Below are 26,917 nucleotides of genomic sequence, written 5' to 3'. Positions count from 1 at the left end.
CATGGCACGGCTCATATTGACTGTTTTAACGTCGTAGTATCGTTCTTTGGTTGTTTCTAGCTCACATTATGCGGCGAGGGCCCTAACGGGAGACCGTAAAACAAACCGTGTTGCAAAATCATTAATATGTACTATCCTTTAATCTGTTGATGGATTAAACGCCCTTAAAAGGTCTTAAACCTTGGTAGATCATACGGCTAACGCATTTTTTTTTAAATCGAACAAGGACATAAGACAAGAAACAACAATATTATATGTGAATTTTTTATTTGTTCTAATATATGCTATTTACACTGAGCTATTTTAGATACTATTTTTCTGACTTATCATTATTTGAATTTATTTGAGAAATATATATAATACTGTGCAGAATAACTATAATATTTAATTGCATATAAATAGTTGTTGTCGTCAAATAAGGTTAGGTACTTGTTACTTGCACGTGCAGTCTGATCTTGGTTTGCACTGTTCGCTATTCAAGTCAGTAAATTTTCAGTGAAAAACCCTTAGAATAATAAATTGGATTGCCCAAATTGAATGATGGATCAGTCCATTTCAGAAATTTAGCAGGGTAAAGGTTAACAGAGACAAGAAAGAACTGTCACGTTTTCAGGAATGTTAAAATACGTGTATAATAAAATAGTACACTCAAGAAAATTAAAACCGTAACATGTACTTTAGGAAATTACAATTTGTATTTTATTCTTGTAACGTATATGCAAACATTTTAACAAACATTAATACTATATACGTGTAAAACATGTAGTTACTATGTCTTTTCTCGATGAAAAAGTGTTCTTTCAAATGTTTTTTTTTATGTAAAACATACATGTATACCTACATGTTATAATTTATAACAATATGTTAGGAGAAACAGTACTTTCGTCAAATTTTTTCATGTCACTCATCTTGCCTCTCGGAAAATTCCCACTTTTTTTAGTAATCTTTCAGTAAAGTAATCAAAACAATTCGTTCTAATCAACGCTCGAGATTGAAACAAAACTATTTCTATTAAAATGTTGATACATTAGTGTTAAGTCTACGTTTCTAGATAGTAACCAAATTATTTAAGAAATAATATATCTCATCCAGTGATTTGTCGTTGAATAAATCATTGTTTGGAGTTAAGATGCGAAGGAATTATATCATGAGGGCGCAGCCCGAGTGATATAATAATACGCATCTGAACGACAAACAATGATTTATTCAAGAGCAAATCACTAAATGAGATATATAATTTCGATTCTAACACGTTACCAAGGATTTTTACGTACATCCTTGACGACATTGATTAAATATTTGCCCGTTTTCAATCGGTTTCTTTTCAAGCACGCCGCTATGCCGTTTGACGCCATGACGTAATAATTGTGACGTCAGAACAGTGATTTGTTGTATAATAATTCACTGTTTTCTGCCTTCTTTGTTTAATAGAAAAATGAATCGGATCGTGTTGAAATACTGTTTAGTATATCGCTCTGGATAGATTCCAACTTAACTTAGTCTTAGTTTATACTTAATTTATTTTAGGTCGATTGTGAAACAAGTTCTACAACATTAATCTTTAAAAATCACTCTCAACACCTATTTCCTGATTGAATCCATCGCCATGAGTGTTTGAGAGAAGAGGCCAATTTCCCTTTCAATGCTGAGTGCCAAGCAAGGGAGATACTGGCACCATTTTTCATGTCTTTGGTATGACTCTGCCGGGGATCGAAACCTCTCGCATTCGCCCAGGATACTTCACAAAACACTAACCCCTAAACTGCCGCTAACATTACTGTTGAAATCGTTATTTTAAATAAAATAAAAACAATTACTCGAAATATTACTGTTCTTGGTACTAGTAACTAAACATTTCTCTCAGAACTTTTATAAAGAAAGTAACCAAAATGTAAAATTAATTACTTCAATCTGTGGATTATAATCAAAATTATACTCTCAAGCCGGTCGCTCCGCATAGTAAAAGCGATTCTAATTTTGTATGAAACTAAATACAGCAGTAAGATGATAACAAATCGATGGAAGTAAATATTACATCAACATAAGCATCTGATTAGAATAAACTTTGATTATATACCAACATGAAATGTCAATGTATTGTGTCCGGTGGGTTGCTAATTACATGAATGCCATCTAAAAATAGCTACTGATATAAGAAACAGTTTGAATCATGGCAAAAATCCTCCCCCCACCCCCCGACTTAACACAAAATTAATCAGTTTAGATTTCATTATACCACACAATTTAGAACAAATCTGCAAATATGTCAAATAATATGACATAACAAAATAAAACATGTAAATAAATTCAGTTTTGATAACATCGACAAGCATTACTACCGCTTGCCATGGTATCTACCGCACCTCATTAAATGAAGTCCTCTTCGGAAGTCCTCATTAATTGTCTAACAAGGACTTCCAAAATATCAGTTTCTGAAGAAATGTTTAAGAAAATAAGTATTTCTATGAGAAAATTTGCTGGTGGGAGAAGACAACTGGTGCCCCAACCCTTACGGTTACAATTTTTGGCATGGACGGGCACCGGATAGAACCACTGTAAGCAAACATTGAATGGCTCCTCGGAAAAAAAGATAGACCCAAGCTTCCAGAGATAATTGTTTTGTAAAATAATATAAAATGGTAAATACAAGATTACTCTTAAAATATTTGCTACTATTCTTGTCTATCGCTCTGGATATCGTCAAAATCGTAACCCTGTCCTTACACGTAGCCCAGAGCTCTTGTTAGTAACTAACTTAACCCTTATCATGCTGGACACGATTGACTCTGCCTTTGTGACCAGTGAAGATCATGATCAGCCTGCACATCCGACTGATCAACATCTGCACCGTTCGCCATTCAGTCACTATCACTTTTGGTATGCGTCCCTTTTACCAGTTAATGGTACTGTCCAAATGGAAAGATTGACAAATTCATTATAGAAATTTAGCAGGATCATGGCTAACATGTTCAAAGAAGCATACTTGAACGATCACTCCTCTAATAATAAAAATAAACAAAACATTATGGACCAGACCGTTTGAAAGTCTGTTTAACGTCCATATTAACGTAAATATGATAACTGGAAATGTGTATCTGATTATGATAAAGTATTCCTGATTATATAACAACGTGCATTATGTCAAATGATGTTTTCCAATAAGTTAGTTATAAAAATGAAGCCTTACTGAAACGTGTCATTAATAGCCGCCGGTTTCTTTTTGCCACGCCGGTATTTGGCAAATTCAGCGTATATTTATATGCGCTTTACAAAAATGAAAATTGCCTTAAATTGTTATATTAGCCCACCTATTTTAAAGTTAGTATGTTTTGATATAATACCATTACAAGTTTTTTTTGTAAATAAGGACGAGAAAATTGCATTTGCCATGGCAAGAAAATTCATTATTTTGCCATAGCAAAATTGTCATAGCAATTTTATTTTTTCATTTTTCATAAAAAGTGATTTTAACTATTTACAGACGAATAGGTATATAGGTAGGAACATGCTTTTTCATATCGATAACTCAGTTTTTTATGTTGCCATGGCAAAAACTGGCCAAAATGATTATGAAATTGCACCCAATCGGCCAGTTCACATCAATCTGTAAAAATATAAGTATACTTAATCAAGGCGAGTTAGAGGCAATATATTTTGAAAATTGAATGCTTCTAAAACATGTAAAATCCAACTTAATTCGTTTAAATGGTTTTTGTACATTTACGATGTTTGATACACATACGGATGCAAAGATTTTGAGATTATAATAACAAAAATATGATGACAAAATTTCAAATGAAATTGTCTCGTAACTTCATTTGTAACATAACTATAAAGTTCACTATTCTAAATAGTTTCAAGATTTAACATGCGTCACCAAATAATAATTACTAGTCCAAACCCTTACTGTAGAAAGATGATAATTTTTACACTGAAATGATGCATACTAGTAACAATTTGAAACCTAAAAAAATTACTTTTAAAACATTTAAGGCTTGTCCAACTATGTGTTAGATTTGCAAATGTATTAATATTTTACGTTTCTGCTTAGCAGATAAATTTCGCAAGTTATAAAATACTCTTTTATCTTATTTTTGTTTACAACAGTAATATACAAATAAAGTAAAACACAAAACACATGTTTCAAATCAATGAGTAACAAAAGAGAAATATCATTTGAAGATGTCAAGTACACATAATTAAAAACTGGTCGTAAACGTTGATTTTGATGTCAAATAAAGTTCGATATCTTTATAAGTAAATTTTACATTCTTAGTTTTTCTATTTCTTGACGTTTTTGTTTGTTCTGATAACAAATTTTATGTATGCCACTTCACAGAGAAAGTTACTTCAGTTTCCAATTATTACATTCTGAAAGATTAGCTTTTCATCTTGTCTTGAGGAAATAAAAGACAAAATCTTTTGCAAATTCATCTAATGATAGTCCGTTGCCTTTCGTGTTCTTGGGGCCAATATTTTCTCGTGTCTTCGAAAGTTCCTATGCTTTTATATATGTAGGGTTCTCCTTTGCCTGTAAATATACATAGTGTAAATCACAAAAACATTTTGTTATATCTTATATATTTTACTGTTTAGTAATACTATTATGAGAGCAATAACTTAGATTTTCCAATCCTTAGTATTGTTTGTATACATTAAGCATATTCTATACACAGAAGCCTGATATATGATATACTTCATTGTTGTGCTAACATAAATTATAACAATAATGTATACTGGTAACCTGGTAACAATTAAACTACTTTTTAAGCGATAAGAGTAATTATTTTCAAAGTATTATAATTGATAATTACCGGGAGATTGTTCAAGTATGCTTCTTTCTTTTTCAACTTGTTGTTTTTGCTGTAGCACTGAATAAAAACACACAGAAAAAACACCATGTAGATATTACGTTCTTTTGATGCATTGTGCACTGTTCTATACCTGCCCCGGTTTAGTTTATACGATATATGAGCCGTGCCATGAGAAAACTAACATAGTGGGTTTGCGACCGAAATGGATCCAGACCAGCCTGCGCATCCGCGCAGTCTGGTCAGGATCCATGCTGTTCGCTTTCAGAGCCTATTTCAATTAGAGAAACTGTTAGCGAACAGCATGGATCTTGACCAGACTGCGCGGATGCGCAGCTGGTCTGGATCCATGCTGGTCGCAAAGCCACTATGTTGGTTTTCTCATGGCACGGCTCATATGAAAATATTGGGTAAGTTTTCCCGGTATGCATTTCTAGATTATTTAACATTTATTTATTGATTTACTAAAGCTTTTGAATAGTTCTTTTATAGCTTACATCAATACGTGTAACAACTAAACTGTAGACGTTCTGGCTGACCGATGAACTGGTTGTTGTATGCAACTTATTAGGGTAGTATTTAATAACGTAACGGAATTATGATGTTCTTAACGCGGACCCTGCTAAATTTCTATTATAATGAACTTGTCTATCTGTCAATTTGGACAGTACCATTAAGTGTTAAAAGGGGTGCATATAAAAAGATACTGACTGAATGGCGAACAGTGCAGAACATGATCAGACTGCACAGATGTGCAAAGGCAGAAACAGTCGTGTCCAGCATAATAAGAAATAAACATGTTAAATATTGGCTAGTGCACTTACGTAGCAAGCAACTCCCACCGACATCAAGAGCACAACAACTGTAACAACAACCGCTGCTATGATGACGGTCGACTTATTGTCCTCAGTTTCTTTGTATCCATTTTCCATTTCTTTTCCCAAGGCCTCCAACATTGCTGTGGTTGTAATGTTTGTAATTTTAGCTTCTGACGGGATCAACTGCTGACCGTTCACTTCCAGTACAATGTTACCCTTTTCAATCTGAAGAACGAAAATCAAAACAGAATGATAAATCATTATATAAACAATGATAAGGCAAGACATTTCTTGCAACAACTTAGTATCTCATTACAGCTCCCCTTTTCGCCTATTTTTCATGGCTTTTTCATTGATTTCAACTCATTTAGATTTGAAGATTGAATACTGCTTAAGCCGGTGCTAGAGGGCGTGGGCAGTGTTGCATTTTCAATTACTGCTCATAAACAGACTCAATCAAACCGAGTCTGCAATTTTCACTGTTTGCCTTGTTTTCGGTGCTTCCGAGGGATCTACTTTTCAGATTTTATTCTATCATTTCATCATTTCTGTGGCAGGCTTTTGTATATAGCTACAGCTGACAGTATCAACGTTTGTCCATATACTTTTGATTTAATATTTTCTTGATTAATCTGACGGATGGTAAAAGAAACACATTTTATAAATTGGGCATAACCATGATAACAACAAGATTTTATTTGTAATTATATTGTTCACTGCTGTATTCATGTATTATTCATAATTTAAATTTTCTTTTCTCCCGAATTATAATTATGCTTTTGGCTGTGAAACGGTACCTAACACAGAAAGCAAGGCAAAGGTTAACAGTGAAAGCCATGTTCAAAGAACGAAGGTTCACAAAAACGAAACCTTGTATCAATGTTTGTATGGGTGAGTGAATGATTGAATGAGTGACACACAAACATATATGCTCTATAGTAAAACAGTGAAAAATAAGAAATGAAGAAACATAGTAGATCTAGGACATCGCCTTGGAACGGTCACCAAAGCAGACTTATTTGGGCTGCATTTAAAATTTTAAAGAAAATAAAATTCAAAGCGATTGACACTAGATTTTATATCAGGAAAGGTTTTGAAAATGGCTGCATCGACCTTGTTTATGTATTATATCATTTTTTATGCATACCTCTCCTACCATTTCGGTACAGATAGAATATAAGTCTGAAGTTTCTGCAGTTGCAGCACAGTCGAACGAACACATCTTAATCTGAATATCTGCCCTAGTGCTTCCTTCATAGATCTAAAATATATTTAGGGACCCTCATGATTAAAGTTTTTTGGGTGATTATATTCTTACAAAAGTACAAACATCAAAACGATAGTTACTGACGAAAAGATACATGTATGTAAGATTTGGAAGTTATGATTATTTTGAGTAACTATATAAAATTTTATGTATTGATATAAAACTAGATGTTATTAATCTTCTCAAGGTAGAAGTCCTAATGCTTAGACGTCTTACAAACGACGTCTTAAATGAAATACTGACCACATTATATATAAGACACGACAATTTGTTATTGTGATAAAATGATGGCACTTTGTTGAGAAATAATATTTAATTGTGAAAGTCTCTAGATTGTTAAATAATACCCTTGCTTCAGCATCCACTGGGAACTTCCTCTCAATTTCATGTTCAAGTTGACTGGAAAAGAAACATAATAAAGAGCTGCGCCATGAGAAAACCAACATAGTGGGTTTGCGATCAGTCAGGTCAGGATCCATGCCGTTCGTTTTCAAAGCCTGTTGCAATTAGAGAAACCGTTAACGAACAGCATGGATTCTGACCAGACTGCGCGGATGCGCAGGCTGGTCTGGATCCATGCTGCTCGCAAAGCCACTATCTTAGTTTTCTCATGGCGTGGCTCATTTTTGATTTGATTTCTCACATTTCAGCACTTATAGTATCTTAATAGGGACCAGAACTTACTAGAAAAGCCAGGATGGCTTACATAATTATCTTACTTAATATATTATAGTCTAAAAGAGTTTTGATGGAATTATGAATCCAATATAATACACAAAATTTGGTACGAAAAAGGTATCAGGAATTGAGGAATAACGAATAAAAAGGACATTAGGTATTAAGAAACAAAAACATCCACAGTCTTACCGCCCAGTGTTAAATATGCCCATAACACTGCAAGACCGTTTTACTCCTTATCTTTACTTAAAATATTTTGTGCAAACCTTCGTATGTCACAAAGCTTACTGTAAAAGCAGAAATTTTCGCGCGGGTTTAATTTTCACTATATTCGCGAGGCCCTACATCTCGCGACAATTAATCCTCGCGTAAATATTCACCATTAATTCAAGCAGAATGCCATCTTTACAATTTCGTGAATATTAAACCTCGCGAACATACTCAAAATTTCAAAGTCGTAACATTTTGACCCCGCGAAAATATATGCATTTACAATATACAAATAAAAAGTTTTAAGCTAGTCGCTTTAATCAGAACATACAGAGTTTGTCTTGAAACGCGTCCTTAGGTCATGGAGTTGTTATAATAAATTAATTATCCAAAATCTGTACTTACTCTTTTATTTCTTCAAGTTCATCCTCACTAAAAGTGTTCTTTGATCGGTTTGAAACCAAAGTGTCTAAGTTTAGTAGTCTGGCTGTAGTTTTATTTTGTTCTTCGTCTGCAATGATGATAATTATAATTATGTTTGCCTTTCAGTAACGCTTACAAATATGGCAATTCATTCGATTTTTAAAGACGAGATATACGCAGCAATTTCTAGGATTCATTTCTATAAATTTCAAGTATTTATGCTATTGTAATCACACGGTGTAAATACATGATTAAGCTACAACTCTAGTATCATTTGTTAAGCATGTCTATATTCACCGCAAGTGCTTTTGTCGAAGGAGGCAGCTCTCTTAACTTGTCCAATTTCCTCGCCAGAGCTTGCATTTAGACAGTGACAGGAGTTGCCCTGACAGCGGGACAGGAACGATCCAGCGGAAGTACAGTTCAGTCGTACAATCTTATTTTTCGAACTAACCTGTAGAAATATTAAGTACTAGTATTCTTTTGCTAAAGTGTCTGCCACTTATCTAATAAAGTAATAATTGAGCCGCGCCATGAGAAAACCGACATAGTGGGTTTGCGACCAGCATGAATCCAGACCAGCCTGCGCATCCGCGCAGTCTGGTCTGGATCCATGCTGTTCGCTAACAGTTTCTCCAATTCCAATGGGCTTTAAAAGCGACCAGCATGGATCCTGACCAGACTGCGCGGATGCGCAGGCTGGTCAGGATCCATGCTGGTCGCAAAACCCACTATGTCGGTTTTCTCATGGCACGGCTCAATTTTTCTCTATTTCAATGTTTTGTATTCACTATATATTCATATTTTTTCTAATCAAGGATTACAACAGAAAGTGATTTTATTACAGATTAACTGAAATGAATTATATTTTATACGCAGCTCATTTATTTTTACTTAAGGAGTGTGTTTTTATCAGTTATTAATAAATTATTTTAGAATTGTTATCTATTGAAATTAAGAAAGTCACTGCATCTGTATTTACACACAAACCAATAATATCATCATCATGACATCTAGTAGGAAGTAGTTGTATTATATAAAATAACATTTAAAAATTAAATGTATGCTTCTATAACAGAACTACGCCTGAACCTAAAAAAAATGGGACTTGTGTTAAGAACGGGTAATATCATTTAGTTAGACCTGTTCCACTAACCAATTACAGCGCCGCACTGCGTTATATGACATTGTATAATTATACACAAGCATTTGATAAGACGTTTCTAAAGGTCACGTTGTATGCCTATTGATAACTTTTTTTAATTGTTAATCACTTGTATTAAATTCCAATATATAAATAACGAGGGTTAATGATTAATAAAACATTACATGCGTTAGTTTTTCTTTCACAGCAAGCAATCGTCTTTTCTTCTCGCAGAGTGATTGGGCTAAAAAATTCAAAATATCATTTGTGCAACTCTAAAGAGCACAGGGAACTATCGCTTCAATTTTAGCTAGATATTATAATGTACATGCTTATACAACATTAATTTTTTGAATCAGTTAATTATTTATTCATATTTTACAAAGACTCAAAAATATATGTTATTTTCTGTGAAAACATGTAATCGATGGCAGCCTTTTATATAATTTTATGTTGGTAGTATGTATTAAGCCATACCCTCATGTTCAGTTTTTTCGTAACAGCATTTTCCTGTCAAGCAGTATCCGCCCCGTTGTTTGCACGACCTTGCAGAACACTTTGCTCCCGTACACCTGACTCTCATGCCTGCAGATTAGGAAAACTGCGGATTGAATAATATTTAAAGACGACAGACGTCGTTCGGGGGCGAGCAAAAAGCATATAGTAAGAAACACGTTAAAAAGACAATATTTCATCTTTTTCTTTCGTTGGGAGCGGAACGGTCCCCAGCGAAAAGATGTCATACCATACTTTTGGTCTTTGGTGAAGGAAAAACACGAGAAGAACGATAAAATGTAAAATGCCATATTTCGTGCTTTTGTACTTTTGCTGGAGCTGAAATGGCAGAACAAAGCTGTAAAAATTCAGCCACTATACCATTTCATTTACATTTTCGGGCGAAGATACACAGTGTGTAGCAAATTCACATTTCACGGAGAATCCATAGTGCAGCATTTGTCAAAGAAGGTCTGCACTTCACAGTGTAGAGCATACATATAACACAGAGTAGCAAGTCATCACTTCACAAGCAAGTCTATACTGCAAAATACATCAGGTGTTACAGTAGCTAGTTCACACATAAAAGTGAAGCTGATGTAGCAAGTAAAATCTTCACAGAATAGCAAGTGAAGCAGGTGTAGCAGTTTCACATTTCACAGTGTAGCAGGTGTAACAAATTAACAAACGACAGTGTATAACGAATTCACACTTCACAATGTAGCAGGTGTAGCAAGTTCACACTCCAAAAGGAAGCAGGTGTAGAAATTTCACACTTCACAATGTAGCAAGTGTAGCAAGTTTACACTTCACGATGTAGCAGGTGTAGTAAGTTCACACAACTCAATGTAGCAAGTGTAGCAAGTTCGCAATCCATAGTGAAGCAGGTGTAGCACTTTACACTTCTCGGTGTAGCAGGTGTAACGAATTAACACTCCACAGTGTAGCAGGTGTAGCGAATTCACACTCCGCAGTATAGCAGGTGTAGCAATTTCACACTTCACAATGTAGCAGGTGTAGCAAGTTCACACTTCATAATGTAGCAGGTGTAGCAAGTTCACACTTCACAATGTAGCAGGTGTAGCAAGTTCACACTTCATAATGTAGCAGGTGTAGCAATTTCACACTTCACAATGAAGCAGGTGTCTAGCAAGTTCACACAACTCAATGTAGCAGGTGTAGCAAGTTCACACTTCACAATGTAGCAGGTGTAGCAAGTTCGCTCTTCACAATGTAGCAGGTGCAGCGAATTCACACTCCATAGTGTAGCAGGTGTAGCAATTTCACACTTCACAAAGAAGCAGGTGTAGCAAGTTCGCACTTCACGATGTAGCAGGTGTAGCAATTTCACACTTCACAATGAAGCAGGTGTAGCAAGTTCGCACTTCCCAATGTAGCAGGTGTAACGATTTCACACTTCACATTGTAGCAGGTGTAGCAAGTTCACACTTCCCAATGTAGCAGGTGTAACGATTTCACACTTCACATTGTAGCAGGTGTAGCAAGTTCACACTTACCAATGTAGCAGGTGTAGCAATTTCACACTTCACAATGTAGCAGATGTGGCAAGTCAGCACTTCAAAGAGCAGCAGGTGTAGCAAATCCAAACTTCACAGTAAAACAGGTTTAACAAGGTAACAATTTACACAAGTACAGGAGAAAAATATCCGCGTTTAAAAGTTAAGCAGGAATAGCAGTTTTTGCATATCCACACTTGACAGTGTAGCAGGTTCTACATTTCACATTGTAGCAAATTTTACAAGCCTACACGTTGCAGCAAGTTCACACTCCAATGTGTAGTAGCAATAACACGTCAGCATTTTACATTGTAGGAGGTGTTACAGTAGCAAATCCACACTTCACCATGTAGCAGAGGTAACAAGCCCATCCTTCACAGTGTAACAGGTGTATGAAGTTCGCTTTTTCATGATACAGCAGGTAGCAGTTCCGCACTTCACAATGAAGCAGGTTTAGCAAGTAAACACTTAATAGTAGGCGAAGAAAGACCACATATCACAGTTTATCAGGTAAAATAAGGCCACGTGGTAACATATCCGCATTGTACAGTTTAGCAGGAGTAACACGCCAACACTCCAAAGTGTAAGAGGTATAGCAATTCTAGGCTTCACATGGTAGCAGGTCCACACTTTGCAATGTAGCAGGTGTAGCAAGTTCACGCTTCACTGTTTATCAGATGTGGAAAGTCTGCAGTGTACGGTGAAGAGCATTTGTAGGAAGTCCACACGTCACAGTGAGCAAGGTTGCAATTCAAACAATAGCAGTTCTATCAAGTGCATACTTCAAAGTGAAGCAGGTGAAGTGGTCTAAATTCACAGTCTTGTAATTTCAGACTTTATAACGAAGCAGTTGTACCAGGTCCGTATTCATCAACAATCAAAGAATATTTTTTTACTTTTATTCCCCAACTGAAGAATATTTTTACTTTGGACAGCTAAATAAATGTATTAGATTTCACAAAAATGCAAAATACATTAAATATTTGCACAAACTCGTGCTAGAAAATAAAATCGTATATTTACCATTATAATCCCTATATTTTTCGCCTTCACGACTGTTGTCATCTTTGCTATCTGCAGAATCATCATCATAAAAATCATTCCCATCACCTCCTTGTCTGTCATCACTATCATCATTGTTATCATCATCAGGACCTTTGTGTCTGGGTTCTGCAATAGGTATTGACACCAAAAGGTCAACCAGAAGGAGAATGACAAATATATGAGCCGTGCCATGAGAAAACTAACATAGTGCGTTTGCGACCAGCATGGATCCAGACCAGACTGCGCAGTCTGGTCAGGATCCATGCTGTCCGCTTTCAAAACCTATTGAAATTATAGAAACCATTAGCGAACAGCATGGATCCTGACCAGACTGCATGCGCGGATGCGCAGGCTGGTCTGGATTCATGCTGGTCGCAAACGCACTATGTTGGTTTTCCCATGGCGCGGCTCATATACATTTACATATTTTACTGTTGCTTATGTGTAAACAACAGTTGTGTGTTAAGGCAATGAATTCGTAATGACAATCGGCAAATTCCGTTCGTTTCCGTATTCTCCGTATTGGGTTTCGGCATCCTTCGGTTGTTATGAAAAAAAATGTGTCCATGGTAACAGCAGTTTCTTCCCATATGTACATTTTAAATCATTAAATGTCAAATAAAAATGGATTCTGTGTGTAGGCATGTTTTCTGTAGCAAAGCAAGTCAATATAGCAACAACAATAACACGATTCTATTTGACAAATACTTACGTTTTCTAAAACAGCATCTATCCTTTATACATTCACCACTTCCATCTGTACATTTCTTGCCACAAGAACCAACTTGACGGCAAAACCATCCTGCACCTTAATTGTATAGAGAATACTTAATTTACAGCTTGTGCATTCATAGATTTCATTTTTCAGCAAAGTATCTTTAGTTTTACTGTTACCTTGCATGAAGTACATGTACGATAATCTGTGTTAAGTCTACATATGGTTTCAGATAATGCATTAAAATTAAGAGAATGATACCATATGCTTAATCTTATTATACAATCAGGTGTAAAACACAAACGTCCAAGCGTTAAAATACATAATTCTACTTAATTTAATGTGTAGCTGTTTAGCATGTCAAGCAGGTCAACAATATAAAATAATCGAATTACAGTTGAAAATCGATATCTCGAAGTCGACTGAATCACAATTCCGGCTGTCTCGAAGACAAGAAATTCGAACACAAAACAAAATTTTAAGTCGAATTTCGGTTATCTCGAAGTAAAAGATTCGATCCTTCAGAACTCGAGAAACCGAGTTTCAATTGTACATTTATTGTAAATAGCACCATCGTGCATCAAACCTGTAGACATGTATGAAGCTTGAAACAGAATTTAATGTATCTGATAGAACTTTACAATTCGCCAAATTTGCTCTGCCATTGGAATTGTTCCATCGTCAAATCTGGCCATTCTAATTTACATACAGTTGTTACATAAACTGCATTTATTATATTTTATGGCGAACTGTAAGACTGTCATAAGCTGAATACAGCAGTTTTAAGATATTAATTTCTCACTTTGCTAACGCTCGCTCGGTCATTTCTCGCTTCGCTAACGCTCGCTCGGTCATTTCTCGCTTCGCTAACGCTCGCTCGTCATTTCTCACTTTGCTAACGCTCGCTCGGTCATTTCTCGCTTCGCTAACGCTCGCTCGTCATTTCTCGCTTCGCTTACGCTCGCTCGGAATAAATATCTTAAAGCTGCTGTATTCAAAAATAGTAACATGAGCTTTACTTAAAGAGGATTCAACCAACCGTCGTTTTCCATGATACTGGAACAGCAACTTCTTCCTACACATTGACCGTCTTTAAGCGTACAGTTTCTACCACATACACCATTGATAGGAATGCAGCCTTTAGATGGTCCTGTAATTTTAACATATTGCATGATTTTAAAGTTTTGAACGCCTTTAAGTAATAATAAATGACTCTTTTATTGCATTTTAAACATGAACTGCAATGTAAACATTTTTTTTCTAAGAAATAACAATATTTGTACAAATTAAATAAAAGTGTTAACAGTGTTTTTTCACTTCTGTTTTACAAACTTTGAAAGATTTTTGTTACTGAATCTGCTGAATCTGTGTGTATTTGTAATGTTAATTGAGTACCCAGCTTCCACATGACTTTGTATGCTGTGTTTATCAATTTCATTTTTTTCCATCACGGTAATTCTTAGCTTGGCTTAAACGTATTGTCCGTAAGTATTGACCTGATTCTCATGGGATATTCCGTAAGTTATTACTCAATCTAATGTTTGTACTTTTTACTGATTTCATGTTAATCTAAATTATCTCGCCTCCTACAAGATTCTTGCATTTCTATTGGTCAATAGACGTCACGTGGAGACAGGATATATTCCATATCCTGCTAGTACATTACAAATATGAATTTTGATTAAGAACAAAATGGCTGCCGCATCGCTAGGGTAATTAAAACAAGTCAGATTATAAGCCCCAGCTATATATATCATTTCCGAGATAAAAAAAAATTAGTGTTTTCTTGTCGCTCTCATTTTTCCTATCTAATTTAGGTTCGTGAAGTTAGTTGAAATTATATAGAAGAACAGTAACTCGGTATGGCACGGCCGCGATTGATTGTCTGAAATGTTGTTTTAGTTAAATCATCGTAAAGCAAAGGAATTAACACATTTGTAAGACAGCAGTTTGTTGTAGGATCATTTAATCTACCTGCAAGATAAAGGAATTAACAGGAAACGGGACTAAAGCCGAAGTTTTAAGACATTTCTGACATCGTGTAATATGAGTGATGATTTTTCGAAGGGTGGAACGTAAAAGTTTTTCAAAACCAGTTCATAAGCTGTATAAATGAGCTTCTGTGTTTTGTGATTCAGTCAAAATACAGTCCATTTTGCATTTTATTGCTGGTGTTAATCAACTATAATCAAAGCATGAAAACCAGAGAAGATTTCAGGATTCCAGTCTGCACTGTAAGTAGCTTTATTAATATAAAAATTGTGTCAATCAGTACAGCGAGGATGTAAAAGGTACTCGGCAAGATAAAATCGTTACACTGCTTGTTGGTGACAGGATACGGGATATACGCTGTCGAGGAAATCCATATCAGGCGAGAGCGAAGCCTTTTTCATTTCTATATTATATACATAGCAGACTTTTACTGTTTTGAAGTTTTAGCTACATTCTGTATTTAAAAACGGATAGACAATTTACTGTAAAATCTAAATATGGGCAGTAGTATATAGGTTAAATCTGCAGTTAAAGTAAAATGTTTCAAAGTCGTTTTTTTTTAATTCTCGGAGCTGTTAATTAGATTACAATATGCATTATCAAGCATTTAAAACGTTATTTTTACAGTGGGCAAGGAGGTCACAAACGAAAACATAATACAAAACATACAAAAGTTGTCCAGAACTTTATGTAATTAAGCTGTTCTCCTTTTTCTTTAAAATTAAGAGAGTATAATTTTGTAACATTTTGTTTATTATGGCAAAATGTAAAACCTGGTGTTGGTATGATCATTTCAGAAAGGTTTTTTGTAGAAGATCATAAATATCGCGGACGTAATGCTTGACCTACATCATTCGATGACGACGATAAATTTGATATTTTGACTTACTGATAAGGTCAAATGAACTACATTGCATACTGAACTCTTAAAGATCGCCCGTTTCTTTGTTTCTATGAGATCATACAGAACGGTAGCTCCACAAGTACTCTGAATGTTTTGAACAGGCTCTACAACCTTCTACTCAGTCCATTTGTTTTATTTTTTATGTGTTCATATTTCATTATGTATTTATAAATATGAAATGAATAAATAGTGCTTAAAGTATTCTAGATGTAAAGATATAACGTACTTTTTAATGAATGAGGTTGAGGTAAGCTATATTCGGCACAATTTTAGAAGTATTCATTTTCGTTATGCGACGAAGTATTATATGTCGAAGTTAAGTAATGAATGTGAATAAAGAAATTTTACCATCATCTTTACCTTTGGTGTGATTTACCGATTTGTCTCCATTTGGTGGTCCCCTTTCATTTGTTGGCTTCTCTCCAAGTGATGGTGGCACTGACGGCCTTTTTCCAGGTGGATATGAAGGCTTTTCTACAGGTGGCGGTGGCGGCTTTGCCCCAGGTGTCGGTGGCGGCCTTTTCCCATGTTGCGGTGACGGCTTTTCCACAGATTGAGGTGACGTCTTTTCTATAGGTGGCAGCCACGGCTTTTCTGCAGGTATCGGTGACGGTCTCCCCCCTGGTGACCCCGTCATTAATGGTGACTGCCATCCCTTATTTGGAAGCTTTCCTCCATCTGCTTCGCAAAAGAAACTTATTGAGCTTTCATTGGGCATTATTCTAATATATGCTTTCTTTATGACGTATAAGTATAACGACTTCTTTATTTTAAGTAGAACATGTAAATGCAATGAGAAGATTCAACTACTTCTCTCCTCAAATTATAATCTTGATACGAGGAAAATGCTTATTTGATCAATTAAAGTATCATATATTGGTATAAGTTTACATATAAATACACTGGGACATTTATTTTAATACTAGTATATATATTTTCTGTTTAAACTTTTATGATAGAACATACAGCTCAATAACTTCTAAACTTACTTATTCATGACAGTGAAGAAGATAATTGACAACAGATCTTCTTAATGTTTATAATGTAAGTTTATATGTTTTATAAAATGTATTGCAAAATGTTTAAATTATCAATTTTATCTCAATATCCCGATAAGATGAGACAGTCCTAACAGAACTGACGCTTTGATTACAAATTATATGGCATTATGTTATTTCCAATTTAACATGCAACAAATAGGAACATAAATGTCAGAAGATAAAAAAAAGCATAATGGACCTTTGAACGTTCATTACTTTATACGAAAACACACACTTTACGAGATAGCAAAAACTATGGGGACATATTTTTGCCACGAGGTAGCTAGGTAGCTGTCACGATAATATTGTAAACTTTCCAGGAATTGTGTGACTTTTTTAAAAAAACATTTAAAAAGTAATTAATGTTTTCTTTATGTTTTTATTTATTTCCTGAAAATGTTTTGCGCAAAATTTCGCGTTAATGCTTTTAACTGTCACGAGATGCTTGGTAGCTATCACGTTAATATTTAAAACTTTCCGACAAAGTTGTGCATATTTCTAAAAAAAAATATCACAATCTTTTTACCCTTTTTTCTTGATATGCTTCTTATTTCAGGGAAACTTTAGGATATTAAGATTAACTTTTCAGAAAAGTTCAAAATGTCATTGACAAGATATTTTCTGGAAGTATCGAAATAGCTATGTAGGTAGTAAATGGCAGCGCTGGACACTTACACCAAATGTATCGAGATGATCATGCAAACTACCACAATGATAAATTTAAGAAAACCTTTCGACTATTGATATATTAGTCTTTTCAGAAAACTTAGCTTTATCAAGATAATTTCTGAAGTATCGCGAAAGGTACCTGCCTATCTCTTGGCAGAAATATACAGTCATATAAACCACATACCGATTTTAGGACCAATATAAACAAATACAATGTCATATATTTTATTGGTTACGGGTTTATCCTACTACCAAAGTTAAAGTGTATTTCTGACAATCATAGCATCTTTATTTGATTCCATATCACATCCAAAGGATGTTCATGTGCTACACAAAATTGTCCCATTCATTAACAATGCGGATGAATTATCAATGAACAAGCAGTTCTTATTCAGCCTGTATCCACTCGCACAGACCATTTAGATTATATAAGATCTATCAATGATAAGGTACATCAGCCCATGGTTACATCACAAGCTGGGTCAGGCAGAGTTCATCTTAGATATGAGACCAATTAAATTTGTATTTGTTTCTCATTCATGTATATTCATAGACTGGCATTTAAACAGAAAATAAATCTACCAAAAACCCGCAACCATCAGACATGTTAAGAGACTTTGATCTAAATGGCAATCGTCATGGAACAATGCTTCATTCAATTAACATACTCTAGGGGAATGGCACCAAGGGAACAGATCCGTTCGCAGGGAGCAAGTTGTTCTTTCTAGCTGTCGAATATGTCATAACCGTTTGACTCATTCTTATCTTTCGAATAAAGAAGATCAACCCGGATGTGTACCATGTCAAACACCGCTAACTATTAAACATATTCTAATCGACTGTGTGGACTTTGCTACACAACGCAGTACATATTATGACGTTCAATCTTTGAAAGAGTTATTTGAAAACGTTTCAGTCGGAAATATATTATCGTTTCTAAAGCAGAAAGGAATATTTATAAAAAATCTAATATTTCATATTTTTATTTACATCTTGCAATATTATTATGTTTGCAGCTGATATTTTAACACACACTCATATACATTTTACATAACTGATTTTAGATATGCTTTACATTTGTACATGGATGTTTTAGATATGTTTTACATTATCCATAGTGTTCTTTACATTTTTTACTTGGATGTTTTTAGGTATGCTTTACATGTTTACATCAATGTTTATGCTTTACAGTTGGCGTTTGCAATATGACTTCTTCTCGGCGATATATGACCATTTTGTGTCGATTCGCCGTAAAACCCTACTCACTCACTCTCTCAAAGTTTCATTGAACGAAATGTAATAATTAGCAATGGCGGACATTTACAATGGCAATCAAATTCGACTTTACTCACTATTAGTACATTAATCTTACTATTTAACAGTTGTTTTAAGAAAGTGTGTCCACAATATTACCTTCGTTATCCGGCGGGACTGGTCCGAGTCCGCTTCCGCTTCCAGGTTCGGGTCCGGGTCCGAATCCGGAATTTTCTGCATGAAAATTATAATAAAGTTGAATTTACGGAAGCATTAATTAAACATCATTTAAAAATTATTCTGAATAAAGCACTTAACGTCGTTTATAATAACACTGAAATCAAGCGTACTCCCTAAACAATATGTTACTTACGAATGTGAAACTCTAACGATAATCAAGCTATGCCATCGTCACGAATTTATTAATCTTACGACTTCAACCCCTATTGTAAAGTCACAAAAATACAATTTACAAGCTTAGGAAAAACGTTTGATGTATGAATAAAATGAGCCGTGCCATTGGAAAACCAACATAGTGGGTGTGCGACCAGCATGGATCCAGACCAGCCTGCGCATCCGCGCAGTCTGGTCAGGCTCCATGCTGTTCGCTTTTAAAGCCTATTGGAATTGGAGAAACTGTTAGCGAACAGCATGGATCCTGACCAGACTGCGCGGATGCGCAGGCTGGTCTGGATCCATGCTGGTCGCACACCCAATATGTTGGTTTTCCCATGGCACGGCTCAAATGATAATTCGGTAACATCTTCACAGTTATACGACTGTATAAACTGACTTTCCGCTCAAGTACTTTTGAAAGATATCAGGACAAAATTAATGCAAATGTTGCTTTAGAGGAATTTTAAAGTGTATACTAATTTCAGTTGTTGTTATGTATATAGTAACATACCTTGAATAATTGCTAGTATCAAAGCAATTTATTTGATATAAATCATCAAAATAACGTTTAAATCTTTTAAGTTTAAATAAATGAAAGTCATTTATTAAAAATAACTTTGTTCCAAACTATATTAAAATTTTGTGAGATAATAACCCTGACCGAAATTCCAGCAATTTGATACTGTTACAGACATAAAAAAGGAAGCTTGAGGGATAAATAAACTATATTACATAAACAAATTTTAATGTATTTATTGTTTTAAAGGTAAGAAAATATACATTGTGACTTTAAGGCAAAAAAGTTTGCTATAAATGAATATTGCTAATCAATATAGATAAAAGTGTTGGTAAATTTCTTATGTAAAAATCATGGATTGAATGTAGTTCATACATTCCATTTATAACCTACATGTACATTGGAAATTTTCTACGACACATCTTTATAGTTATAGCCGATGAAGATCAGGGGCCGTAAAACATCTTAAGTATAAGTTTTGACTTAAGTTGAAGATTTTACTTAAGTTTGTGGTGATTTCAGCTTAAGTCTAAGTAAAAAACTTAAGTCCTATTCATAAAACAGCTTAAACTTAAGATACGTAAGAAAAGACTTAAATCAGAAAACAAAATAGCGTCGTGAGTACGATTAAAGTGTTGTTTTTCAGACAAAAGCACTTTAAACATAATTGTGCATGTTGTATCTGTCTGAAATTAATGTTGTTTTTTTATGTTTTCGTCCACAATAAAAGCCAAGAATTACTTGTTAAGTTGTTTTATGAATAACACATATACTTAAGTAAAATAAATTTCTTACTTAAGTAATACTTAAGTAAATGATCATTTCTTATACTTAAGACGCTTTATGAATACGGCCCCGGGATTAAGATATTGTAATACTTACTCCGTGTGTTGACACAGGTGCCTAACAGTAACACAGACCCAATAAAGAATACAGAGTTCATGACGATTTTTCTTTATGGTGTTTTGTCCTAGAAAATCAAATCAACAAAAGCATGAATAATAAAAGCTGATACACACACAGTGTACTAAATATCTTTAATGTAAGAAAAGATTGACATAGCAATCATACCAAGCTTGACACAATCAAACGGCGAGTAATAAATAGTTGCTTTGAACATTTCATCAGTTTGAAGGGACGCTGCCAGATAGCACACTCAAATGAGATAAAACAATTTTGACAATATGAGCACAATCAATAAAATTCAATGAATCTGTTATGACTTTACCTACCTGGTTGTGTTCCAAAGGATTTTCTTCCACATTTTGTTACCGAACCAGAATACATGTAAAGGTAAAGGTCTTGTTTATTATATACTGTTACCCTATTGAAAGGGCCAGACAATTTGGCTTATGAGACACTTTTATTTCGCGTACCAATTACCTCCCAACTACTACCACTATGCCAGGCGCCAGGCAGATAGAAGTCAGTAACCATCTATTTAACTAGCTCGCGGCTCACGGAGCGCTCCCCATGGGGCTCGAACTTTCGACTTCCAAATCCCGAGGCGAACGCCTGAACCTCTGTGCCACGGTGACCGATTACATGTATGGTGGTAAAAAATTAATATGAAAAAGGAACTTATTACACCAACCTATTTTAAATTTCTGTTGTGACAAATAATATTTTTATACTTAATTTTGCAAAGAAAACACATACTTACGAAATGTGGTAATGTTAATATTTTATTTATCTCCTTATGTTGCAAAACTGCAACGCAAAAAAGAAAATTTCATAAATGTCCAAGTGTTTTGCCACACTTATTTCACGTTCCCAACTGGTGGCAATTATTATGCCTGCGCGTATAAATAACTCATTCAGTCTTGCAGGCCTGGTCTTCTTTCATCAAGTTTCGACCTATCTTGCAGAAGATACAATAAATTTCATTTGAAGTGAACGTTATATGCCAATTATATGTAGAGATCGTGATGCATTGAATTACTAATTATATGTTACATACTTTAATACTAGACTAGTCCCACGGGTATTTGTTGTTATAGATATATGTTTGTCCTATTTTACGCAATAATCAGTGTCGTCCTTGAAATCAAGTCAAGTCAAGTTTATTTGCAAATCGGCAGTTTTCTGCCTTTGGAAATATACAGTTATGAATATGGCAAACATACATTTCGTTCAATATACGTTAACATAGGAATTTCATATGTAACCATATGTAGTCAACATATCAAGTGTTCTGTAACAACTCTGCTCTATGGCTAGTAGCAAATTTAAAAAAATTACATAGATTATATACTTGCTTTTTCTTAGAATTTGACATAACTCGAACAAATTTGTCAAAAGTTGGAAAACTTATGAAGAATTCTTAATTCTTTGTATACTGGACAACATAACACGGAATGAAATTCATTTTCAACAAAACTTACTCTGCGAACATAATTTGCAAAGTCTATCTTGTCTATATCTAAACCACTGTATCTACCAACATAATAATAATTGTCTGCACTGCAGTACTTGATGATTGAAATATTGCGCACACAGAGAGCGAAACTGAGCACTAGTTACAGAAAATCACCGAAAAGAGTCAGGACCCTTCCCCACTCCTTGCTAACTGTTAGCAAAAATCTTAAGCACTATAACACGTACTGAGCATAGGTGACGACCATAAAAGGGGGTTGTTACAACTTCAGCATGTTTACCATGCATTTTTTACCATCAATGTTCTTTAAAAGTAAAGATGGGCACCTGTGAAATTTACACTAGGATTACTTTCTTTCGCTGGACCCAACGCTTTGTTTCGTGCGTGTCATAAACCGTGCAAGGCAGATTATCCCTTCATATGATAGAGGTCCAATTTTGGTACCCCACTACAACATGCGCAGCAAAAAGATATGCACAGCATGAAGCCTGGATCAATTCGCAGGGAAGAGTTTTATACAAGTCAAATTGATTGATTTATATTTTACGGACCTGTTAAAATGATATTGACCGAGGAATCAGTCCGAGGTCAATATCATTTTTACAGGTTCGCAGAAACACATATGACCTCAACATATGTCTATAATTGTTATATTATATGCCCTTCTAAAATGAACCCATTTGACCGGCCCATATTTCATACATATAAGAAAAAGTGATATCACAAGAGTCATTATCACTTTTGCAGGTCAATATCGCATATTTTGTGGACCAGCGCGTGCACCCCTTTCGACCAATCAAATGAGCGTATTTCAGAAGGGTATATAATATTGATACTTATTGACTTCTCGTCGGAAGCCGGACGTCAGTTGTCTGGTGCCATATGACAAATGGTTACATGCCCGTAGATTGATTACAAGGGATTCATAGGGAGGTGCTGATTTAAAAGCTAAATCGTCTGTTATTTTGTTTCCTTGTATCGATTCACAGATGTCCATCTTTACTTTTAAAGAGCATCGATTGTAGAAAAAGTGCATCTTTTAGAACTGTGCTGAAATCTTAATAAAAACCGTTTTATGATTGTCACCTAATGTAAGTGCGTGTTAAACTGCTAAACAATATTTGGGTAACAATTAACAGGGCCAATGGATAGTGGGGGAGTGGTCCTGACCCCAAGTGTCTGTGTAAAAAAATAGTCTGACACGGAATGATCAATTCCGAGACAGTTAACAGTTGTCTACACATTTAACAAGACTATTTATTTAATGACTTTTTTTATAAAAAAAAAAAAAAAAACAGTTATCGTGGCCGAGTTGTTAAATTCTTTGACTATAAATCACTTGTCTTTTGCCTCTGTGTCAAAACATACACTTTAACAAGATTGTGTTCATATTCAAGACCAAGATTTCTAGCCCAAAAGTAAAAGTTCCATCGGGAGATCAAAGAACGTTTATACATATGTATTTTATTTTACCAAATATTCAATGGCGCTATGTAATAAATATTTTAAGCTGCTCGAAAAAAATTCAACTTGTTCATTTCCACCAAGTTCGGCATAGAATGTGACACGGAAAAATATATAGTTGGTCAAAATAAAAGTTAGATATTGTTAAAAATGCAAGAAAAAATGTAAATATTCTGCATTATTTCAATAGCTTTGCAACGGTTTGCATATTTATAAGAATATCTTGCAAAAATCAATGTCAATACGTTTGTACCACTTTCAGTGTACTCACTCTTTATGGACTTTGGAGAAAAATTATGTTTCGTCTAAAATGTGTGGGGTAGGCCCTTTAAACAATGTACATGTATGTCATTACTTTTTAACGGTTGATTTTCTTATGGTATTTGTAATGGTAACGTGCTAATTCAAATGCTTCAAACGGAAGTGTTTCTCTATGCTTCCTACATAAGCTTTTTGATTTCCAAAATAACCGCATTAGACGCAGTATATGTTAAAAAAGCAAGGTTTTTAGTGTTTTTCTCTGTTAGAAATCTAAATTACTTCATTTTACAATTCAGTGATTCTGTGTATTTAACGTTTAGAAAATCACATCATTATAATTTCAAGAAAATTGAAAGGCCATATCTTGTCATTGATTCTTTATCAAAAATGTTTGAGCCAATACAATCTTTGATATTAAATCTTAAAACTACACACTAAAGAAAGTATTTGTGTTGTGCAATATTTACGAAATGTTATTTAAAACTTTAGCACTTTTAAAATGTTTGAATGCGGCAAAAAGTTTGTAGGTTGAACTGTCACGATCGTTGAGCCTGATCACGCTCATGAATAAATCATTTACTGTTGTGACCACTTAGAGGTAATGCATGACTGACAACCGGGTATAAAGTTCTATATATAGTACTATACGTGATCGGATATCGGATTTTAGTCACGACTTTTGTCTTAAGAAGGTCAGTTCTCATATATAGGGCACTTGTTTAAGATTAGCGTTAAAAAAAAATAAAATGGTCAAATTCATTATGATCATTCCATTACAACTTATAATATCAATTACTTGTGTTTTGTTTCCAAACTTCTCCCGGTAGGAAAAAAGACCATTAAATGGTTAAAGATAAAGTTAGAACCTTACAGTACCTAGTGAAGACGGTTAATATCATATGTTGGTGTTTGTTATATATGCCATGACTAGTAGGGGTACTGTCCACATTTTGGCTGTTTAGAAATTTAGAGTTGCTCTTTAAAAACAATAATATAGGCAGTGGAACTAAAAACAGAAGCTTCAAGTAGGCACTACCTATTTTAGATATAGGTGTAGTTAAATGCATCAAAGAACACAGTCTGAAAAAAAAATGCCATATCATTTTCTGAAAAAGAGTTATTTGATCTGAACAAAATGATCCTGGGTAAAATATTTGGAAACATGGAGACAACTCTGCTAAGACTTTATTGTAGGCTAAGGTGACTATTAACCTAGTAGCTCTTGCAAACCATGTACTTTTTACCTCTAGGCATGACAAAAGCATGCATAATTGCTACAATCTGAAAAAAAAACTATGTAAAAATCAAGTCAATCACTGTCCTGGGGAAATTTGGACATTTTTATGGTGATTTTTTTTCAAAGTCAAAACTCACAGAATTTCACAAGGTTAAATATGTTGAAAAAGATATTGCCGAAAGAGGACACTCTTTGCTACCAATATATATGCGTCAACGTATGGGAAAATATATAGAAATATGAGAAAATCAAAGAAAACCATTTCAGGACTGTTTGATGCATGAATGTGTTATCCTACATAGCATTTAGCATAGACAGCTTACGTAAAATAGAGGTTGATTCAACGTGCCTTATCGACAGCTGGATGTCCACCCGAACTTTGATTTAGATACATGGACGATACGTTCACGAAAATGAGTATCAATTCTACAGATTCGTTCTTTGATCACATCAACTCAGTTGATGAGGATATCATATTCACCAGTGAACCTGAGGAAAATGACCACCTCCCTTTCTAAGATACTGACATCTATATTAAAGATGATGGCTCCACAAAAGTAAAAATCGATAGGAAACCAACCCATATAGACCGGTATCTGAATTTTGACTCGAACTATCATATACAACACAAGAGATCAGTTGTAAGAACTCTCGTGTATAGAGCGAAAAATGTTGTCAGTGAGCCGGAAGACATCAAGGCGGAGAAACATCTTATATATGAGGTGCTTAAAGCAAATGGTTTTGAGAACTGAATGTTGAAAATACCGGAAAAGAAAGACAAGACCAAGGAGAAGAATAATTCGGGAAAAAAGCAGTACCGATTCCATATATTAGAGGCATCTCAGAGAGATTACAAAAAGTGTTTAAAAATAAGGAGTACAAACATACCACAAACCTTTTAACACAATAAGATCAAACGTAGTACACCCTAGTCTGTATTCAGACCGTATGTTTTGTTCAAAGGAGATAACTCCTGAGGCTATTCAAATTTTGTATAATTATGTCCCTTGTCTTCTCAAAACATAGATAATCAGAGCCAGAACTGATGAAGTCAGATTTTTTTACAGAATTTTTTTTTCTAAAAAAAGAAAGATTATCTAGTCGGTAGCCAGACTAAGTGCACCCAAACGACCATACTCTAGCTGAAACACAACGTAGTGTTATATACAAGATCAAGTGTGAAGGTTACAATTCTGAATATATTGGAGAGACTGCAAGGAACTTAGGGGTACGGGTAAAGAAACACAGGAGTACAAAAAGAAGCCGTTTAACATCAGTGGGCGAACATTGTAAAGATACTGGATACTCAATATCATGGGACAACATCCGGATGGTGGACCGTGAGACATAAGATCAAAGAAACAATTGAGATCATGGAAGGGTCCCCGTTTCGAATGAAACTACAGGTTATGACCTTCCGTCAGTCTATCAGAAGGTTGTGTCAAGTGACCACCATCGTCACGTGACATCACAGTCCTGAAGAAGACTACGAGATGGAGTCAAGAGTCTCGGCAAGAAGATAAATGTTAAGCCTCAGAAAGGCTACTATCTACTTTGGTATTATAGATAGTTTACTTTTCGATAGCATTGATATAACATAGACAGGCTATAGATTGACCAACGGTGATCACTCAACAATTTCACTTTATAAACAGATTGTTTCCCTTGTATAAATAGAGCTTAG

General features: G+C 34.8%; 1 protein-coding gene across 1 annotated transcript; it reads right to left on the bottom strand.

The window, feature by feature from the left end:
- Positions 1-256: 256 nt before the first annotated feature.
- On the bottom strand, positions 257-21,701 carry LOC123561863 (uncharacterized). The gene is made up of 16 exons (XM_045354528.2): positions 21,558-21,701; positions 20,777-20,864; positions 19,141-19,215; positions 16,379-16,696; positions 14,162-14,272; positions 13,120-13,215; positions 12,387-12,533; positions 9,829-9,936; positions 9,537-9,595; positions 8,505-8,661; positions 8,190-8,295; positions 7,244-7,295; positions 6,777-6,890; positions 5,636-5,854; positions 4,815-4,871; positions 257-4,531 (listed from the first exon to the last, which is right to left on the bottom strand). The coding sequence occupies exons 2-16, from the start codon at positions 20,835-20,837 to the stop codon at positions 4,499-4,501; spliced, it is 1,713 nt and encodes a 570-aa protein (XP_045210463.2). The 5' UTR covers positions 20,838-20,864; positions 21,558-21,701; the 3' UTR covers positions 257-4,498.
- Positions 21,702-26,917: the final 5,216 nt, after the last annotated feature.

The sequence above is a fragment of the Mercenaria mercenaria genome, chromosome 15, assembly GCF_021730395.1.
Source record: "Mercenaria mercenaria strain notata chromosome 15, MADL_Memer_1, whole genome shotgun sequence".
NCBI classification, from domain to species: domain Eukaryota; kingdom Metazoa; phylum Mollusca; class Bivalvia; order Venerida; family Veneridae; genus Mercenaria; species Mercenaria mercenaria.
The sequence above is the reverse complement of the archived record's forward strand: the minus strand, read 5'-3'. Positions and strand labels throughout refer to the sequence as shown.

Coding starts and splice junctions, on each gene's coding strand:
- LOC123561863 (XM_045354528.2), bottom strand. CDS start 20,837: ATGAACTCTGTATTCTTTATTGGGTCTGTGTTACTGTTAGGCACCTGT. Junction 8,662..9,536: donor TGAAAGAAAAACTAACGCAT/GTAATGTTTTAT, acceptor ATATTTCTACAG/GTTAGTTCGAAAAATAAGAT. Junction 5,855..6,776: donor GTACCGAAATGGTAGGAGAG/GTATGCATAAAA, acceptor TTCGTTCTTCAG/ATTGAAAAGGGTAACATTGT.